Source organism: Tigriopus californicus, chromosome 4, assembly GCF_007210705.1.
Source record: "Tigriopus californicus strain San Diego chromosome 4, Tcal_SD_v2.1, whole genome shotgun sequence".
In the NCBI taxonomy this organism is placed as follows: Eukaryota; Metazoa; Arthropoda; class Copepoda; order Harpacticoida; family Harpacticidae; genus Tigriopus; species Tigriopus californicus.
In genome coordinates, this window is record NC_081443.1 from 3,402,302 (window position 1) to 3,408,940 (window position 6,639).

The window sequence follows — 6,639 nt, forward strand, 5'->3', positions numbered from 1 at the left end:
AGCATGAAAAATGGCAAAAAGGTACAAAAAAAGGGATTTTTTCCCCAAAAAAACGACGTTCTAGGTAATTTGTCAAAAATGTGGCCAAAAAAGGTAAAAACCCAGGGTTTAGGTTTTTAAGTTCTTTTCTTAGGTTTAGTCATCAATGATATTAGTCATGATGGTGACATACATGGATAGATACATGTATAGGATATAATGAGACTGCATAGTTCTTATACCCTTGTGAATATTAAAGTAATCAATGAATCTTTTGTTTCAAATTTGATGAGTTTTTTTAACAGCCTTTTGTTCTGCAAATTACTTTAATTCAGCAAAACTTCACAGCCCTTTTGAGCTAGTGATTATGCTGCTTGCTCACTCAAACAAGTGTTTAAGATTTACGGATTGCATGTTCACCCTCTTCCAAAATTCTTTCGCCCAATAGCATTAAAACTAGGCGCGCTCCAAGAGTTCTGCGGTTTTGGCGGAGATAAGAGATGTCACATAAAAATAATTGAAACTTTACGGTCGAAGGTCCGGTCCTGTCTTTTTCGGGCTCCTTCATTGTTCAATCTGGTCCCCCCAAATATTTGTTGGGATTATGTAGGTGTTGATCCAGTAGCATCCTTTTGTTCCAGTAGCATCCTTTAACTCAAACGTAGTCCATTTTTATCAGAATTCTTGATCAGCCGTACTTTCAAGGGGTAACCAGATTAGCCTACTCTAATTCGTTGGTGAATCAGCTAATTTATGAATATAAAGTTAAACAAAATGAATACTATTTCTGTCTTCAAGTGCTGGGATTTTCCTTCCCAGTAGGGTAGTCAGCAAAAAATAGTATTTGAATTTCTAGAAGTAGAGATCAGCAGCAAAGGCTGTTAAACTGATTTTAAAAAGTAGATAAAGACATGCATAGCTGATGTGTGTGGATAGCATTTCATTCCCCATGGTTCTTCTTTCCTTTGGCCTGTTCATACTTTGCCAAAATACTAAGGACACATTCATATTTGCCTCTTTAATGATTCTCAATTTACAATGGCCATCACTCTACGTTGTTTATACCTTGCAAATAATACTCATGAGGTGTCAGTAATCAACGCAAGTAGTCCTTGGGAGAGTGAGAAGGTATACTCATACCTATGAAATAAGATCCAGTGGAAGCGTTGTAGTTTGAAGTAGATTATCTTTAAGAACCCAATATACCAACTACACGTAGGAATAGCTGATTGGAGGAATCTCCTTGGTTTATGAAATAGTTAGCAGACATTGGTTACCTTTTAGTTAAAAACTACCTGCCTGGTAGTTCATCAACGTTTCCAGAACTAGAAACTGCATCACCCTGATTTAGGGTTTCTGAATCAATCAAATGTTTGGTTTCATCATTTAATGTTGTTGAATTTCAGTACCAAATATTTGGCTCTAATTTTTTGGGAGCCATTTTGTCTATTTTTTGGAACAAAAAAATTAACAATTTGGGAAAAAAATAGAAATGAAAAAAAGTGGAAGTTATCCCACATCCTGCAAAAGCCCAGTAAGTCTCAAGATTTAATAGGACCATTTTGAAGTTGACTTTTCAAGAAAACTGAGTTATTAGGAACACTAGGATCAGGCTCAGAAACAAAGTGAGCACTAATGTGGTAAATTATACTAGATTTTTCTGGAAAAAAATATTGAAGGGAAAAAAGTGATATAACTACAAAATGATCATCAAAAAACGAAGAAACCAACAAAAAAATAACGAAAATGGAGATTGTTCAGTTTCTGGTTTGGTTATTTGGTTCTATAGAAATAAAAACCTATCAGCATCAATGATCTGGTTAATGACATTCTTCATTAGAACAATTGTTGCAACTGAACTATAACAATTATATCATAAAATATTCGTTCTTTCTTAGGTTCCGTTCCAAATTGTTTGAGCACTTTTTCCAGTCATAAGGTTATCGAGTCGTTCATTCAGTTCATGAACAATTCATTACGCACGAACATTATCGAATTTTGTTCAATGAAACCTGGTGGCAATCTTCCCGAGCCCTCGTCAAGTATAGTAATGAGAATCAGACCCAATCGTAAGCAATATCCACTTCATGATTTGTAGAACAACCAGAAACAACAAAGGACATCAAAGAATGTGTTCAAGGCTCATAGATATCACATGTGGCTTCTTCACGTGTCTTCAAAGAGTCATTTAGTTCAATACAATTGTATCTTGACGTCGTTATTTCTCGCATTTTGATCAAAATAGACGTAGTCGACGAGAATATGGTCGCCTCGAGACGCAGTTTTTTTCTCGTTCTGTAAGGAATTTAGTCACGGAGTGTTAACAGCCAGGCAACACGTTTGGATATCTTATAAGAACCTCTCTGTGTCTTCAGTGTTTAATCACACTTCCTCTGTTAAGTTAGAGGAAAGAAATCAGCTCATTATCATCACCCCCAACAGACTCAGAATTGTCGCCTTAGACAACAACTTCTTTTTTATCTCTGTGGTATTTGCTGGTGGTCTGCATCACTTTTCTTCAAAAACGTTCAACAGGTCACTAGCCCTACCAAATCCCCAAGTGAGTACGTTCCCAGTCCTAATACAACAAGCCTCCACCACCACTACAATTAACGTTGATGTTACGCGTATTGTGTGGATGATCCTTGAATACCGATACGCGATGTTTGTTCAAATTAGAGGTAGAGCAAGGTCAAAACCGGTTCGAGTCGGGCTTTGGTCGAGCTTTTTGTTTAAATTTTAAAAGATCGGAATTCATCTTAGTGATATGTTATTTCTGTGAGCCGTTGTGAGATCTTGAAGATTATGTGAATCTAATTGGAAGGAATTAAATTCCCTTTTCCCGGGTTCTCCCGTTTGATTCAATTGACCGTACATCTCCATTGGTTGTGAGTTTAAACAGGTCTTTTGAAGTTTGATTCCGTTCCATTTTAGCATAAAGAATCGAGGGGCTTCAACGTCGATGCAGTGCAAAGTGATTTGACATGTACAGGAAAAAGAGCCTCCTTGTGTTCGGGATTGCCCTATTTCTCCTTATACTTGGAACAGGTAACGCCATCATACTTTATCAATCTCTCATTCACAATTTCATGATGTCTCTTAAAATCACGAATCTCATCCTTTTAGACAGCACCCAAAGCTTGCCCTTTGAAGACGAGGCGCAATGGCATTGGACTTTTGGGGATTCCTCTGGCCTTGATAGCCTTCCCAACTCTCGACCGCTCATCATCGCCCATCGAGGAGCAAGTGGGATGTTCCCAGAACACACTATGATGGCCTATGAAGAGGCCATTTACCAAGGAGCAGACTTGGTCGAGTGCGATATTGTGGTCACAAAGGTAAAAGAATAGTTTATAGATTAAGCACCCGAAAGATTGGACCCGATTTGCATGCAAAGAGCGAGCATATTGCTAGCTATGACAAAAAAAAAGATGGTAACGAGCGCAAAAGCTAAATGATCCATATAACTTTGTTACAGACTTTTGTTACAATTGTAATAACATTTTTATGTAATTGTGATTAAATACATTCGAACGAATGTAATTGAATTTCTTCAATTACAAATTACAATTACATTCTCACCCATCTGACAAATTTTCTTTCGCAAACTTTGAAATCATTCTTTTTTATATGCATCGGCGCTCAGCACACAAAACCTTTCATTTCAAACGGTTTTCTGCGCGGTTTTTGATATGCTTTGGACAAATCTATCTCATCAAATTCAATTGTCTTTGTCGAAGCCCTGATGCTAACTTGACAAATGTTCAGGAAGTTATCATCAAAAAAGATGATGTTAACAATTTTCTTGGCATTTCCAATTCAAATCAGGGCTCGTAAGATAATCGCAAATGACTTATAGCTTTTTGCACAAGAGGGAAAAATGTAATTGAAACATTGGAAGAAAATGTTTTTGTAATTGAACAAGTTTGAAAAGTTAGTACTCGTAATTGTAATTAATCACATTTCAATCCCATGTATTTGTGATTACAGTTGATTACATTTATAAAGTAATTAACACAGGTCTGCTTCGTAACAACTTTAAACAATAAATACTTTGCATTTTTCATTGTGATACTCAATGACAAATTTGGAAAAACAGCCAAGGCACTCTTTCAAGCATACTGTAATTAGGAGTGGATAAAAGCAAAATCCGCCAACTCATATTTGTTGCTGGATCAAACATTATGTGAATACAAAAACTAGTAAAATTAATACCTTTTCCCGTCTTGAGCTGCTGGGAATCCCATCTCCAGTAACAGTAAGAAAGTCTGCGAGAAAAAAAAATACTTGGCGCATCGTCAGGAATTGCCTCAATATTCCTTTAGAAATTGATTTATGTATTCAAAAGAACTTCAGGTTGGCCTAAGGCTATCCAATAAAAGTTTGTTCATTTTCTAAGCATTTAGAAGCAAATTTTGATTTCCCGGGATTCCAGGATTTGCAATTAGTGTGCTCACATGAGGCGTGGATTGATGCGGTTTCGAATGTGAATAATTCCACCTCAGAACCTCAGCATGAAGACTTTACCAACCGCATCACTACTTATATCATGGACGATGATGACCCCAATATGAATTGGAACGATCATGGGCCTATCAAAGACTACTTCACTTATGACTTCACTTTAGACGAACTGATTACATTGCGAAGAAAACAGGTTGGAATAGTCACAAGTGCTTGAGAGGTGGTAAATGTATTGACAGTTGTGCAATATGATCCTTCTCTAGGTGAGGACGTACAGAGATCCATCATACAACTGGAAGCAAACTTTCGTCACGTTCGAGGAATACTTGGATATGTGCAAAGAGAACAATATTGGTATCTACCCAGAGATCAAATTAGGTGCTGCCACTAATAAGGTTGGAATGTTTAAAATTTACTATAATAAGTGGGCAATTTATGTCAAAATAATTTGCTTTCATTCCTTCAAAGATCTTAAGAGACAGAAACCATAACGTAACCATTGAGGAATTGGTTTTGGCTGCTTTAGATAAGACTGGCTATAACAAAGCCTCTGATCCTTGTTTTGTTCAAACGTTTGAACTCTCTACCATCAAGAAGCTCAATGAGCTAAAGACCAATTTGAGGACCATCTTCCTGTTCCACGCAAATCGAACCTCCGATGAAGATTTGCAAATGTATAAAGACTTGGGGGTTTACGGGCTCGGACTTGACAAGGATCTCTTGGTAATCAAAGATGATAAAAACCACATCTCATTGCTCAATGAGGATCTTGTTCACAGAGTAAGACCATGATTCCAACGCCCTTAAATGTTGCCTAAGAATAAAATGTTTGAATCATTCTAGATCCATGCCTTGGGAATGGATGTCCACGTGTATACATTCAGGAATGAGTGGAACCATCTAAATTGGGACTACGGACAAGATCCATACATGGAGTATGAAACATTCCTTGATATGGGCATTGACGGGTATTTCACGGATTTCCCAGCCTCGTTAAGGAATTTCTTTACATTCAAGGAATTACAATATGCCAAAAATTCCGGATTGGTGTCTCAACCTATGGAGAAAACATATGCATTCTTATGTGTATTGTCCGTCATTATTTGTAACTGGAAGCAATAATATGCGCCAACAATTGTTATTGTTCGCAATCCCTACCTCGGCATAATAATGTAACCTTTTGTTAAACTAAGCATTTCCTGTTCCGAAGTTGCTCTTTTTCCTTTGTTTTTTGCTCATCAACTTGCTTTGAAACTTGCAAAGCCCGGCAAAATAGTTGTGTGGGCTTTGTAAATGATTTTCAAGAGGTGTCAGTAATCAACGTAAATAGTCCTGAGGACAGAGAGGAGGTATGCTCATACTCAAACGGACTTTTGGAGTCCGATTTTGGTCCTGTAGTTGCGTGGTTATGAAAATGTGGCATTGCGTCAGATGAAAGCTTCGATCCAATCTTCATTTGTACCCTTCTTCACAACCTAGTCATTTTTCATCCTACCAAAAGCCCTTCTCGGTAGGCACACACAACCTCAGGAAGACCTCAATAATTTTTCATCAGCAGAGCTTTTGTTTGGAGCCCCGTTACGTTTGTCTAGCACTCCTCCTTTTTAGACCTCTCCTTTGGCAATGGACCTCTCCAAACGAATGGTCACTTTGAGACATTGTTCTGTGCCCAAGTGGTTTCCAGACGCCCTTCGCACGTGTTCTCACGCATTTGTTAGAGCTCCTCCAGTCCAAGGAAGCCTAAAAAAGCTAAAGCGGACCATTTCCAATTGTTTCTCGCCACCTAAAGTTCTATAGTCTCCAGTTCTTTAAGTGCCAAGACAAAGTGCCCATCGATGGTTTCACACCCGCCTTGATCCCTTCATATTTACCCTCCACCAATAGCTCCACTGCCTCTCCGAGCTCTTCCCTTGGATCTCCACTAGCTTCCCCCTCGTCTTCCCCATGGCCGAGCTACAACTGAGCCGTCTTGCTACCAAGAATAACCGTTTATCATTAAAATTTAATACTTGAAGTTTTGTGTCTAATTTATACGTATTTGGCGGATGTACGGTACAGCTACCAAGAATAACCGTTTATCATTAAAATTTAATACTTGAAGTTTTGTGTCTAATTTATACGTATTTTCGCACAACAAACAGCCACTGGGGGAGGGTAGTGTAGCAACCCTGCTCACTGATCAACAGATCACCTGGC

At 38.1% G+C, this 6,639-nt stretch overlaps 1 protein-coding gene across 2 annotated transcripts; it reads left to right on the forward strand.

The window, feature by feature from the left end:
* The first annotated feature begins 2,296 nt into the window (after nucleotides 1-2,296).
* On the forward strand, nucleotides 2,297-5,635 carry LOC131879709 (uncharacterized). Of its 2 annotated transcripts, none has more exons than XM_059226088.1 (7): nucleotides 2,297-2,539; nucleotides 2,914-3,027; nucleotides 3,106-3,317; nucleotides 4,415-4,636; nucleotides 4,707-4,838; nucleotides 4,912-5,223; nucleotides 5,287-5,635. In XM_059226088.1, exons 2-7 carry the CDS (start codon nucleotides 2,964-2,966, stop codon nucleotides 5,563-5,565), a joined length of 1,221 nt encoding a protein of 406 aa, XP_059082071.1. In that variant the 5' UTR covers nucleotides 2,297-2,539; nucleotides 2,914-2,963; the 3' UTR covers nucleotides 5,566-5,635. The 2 variants fall into 2 exon arrangements, with proteins under 2 accessions (XP_059082071.1, XP_059082072.1); XM_059226089.1 differs by having other exon boundaries at nucleotides 2,530-2,660.
* The last annotated feature ends 1,004 nt before the right edge of the window (nucleotides 5,636-6,639 follow it).

What these genes read in the sequence shown, in the direction of transcription:
- LOC131879709 (XM_059226088.1), top strand. Translation starts at nt 2,964, where the DNA reads ATGTACAGGAAAAAGAGCCTCCTTGTGTTCGGGATTGCCCTATTTCTC. An exon ending in TCTCCTTATACTTGGAACAG is followed by an intron (nt 3,028 to 3,105) that starts GTAACGCCATCA and finishes TCATCCTTTTAG; the next exon opens with ACAGCACCCAAAGCTTGCCC. An exon ending in TAGGTGCTGCCACTAATAAG is followed by an intron (nt 4,839 to 4,911) that starts GTTGGAATGTTT and finishes ATTCCTTCAAAG; the next exon opens with ATCTTAAGAGACAGAAACCA.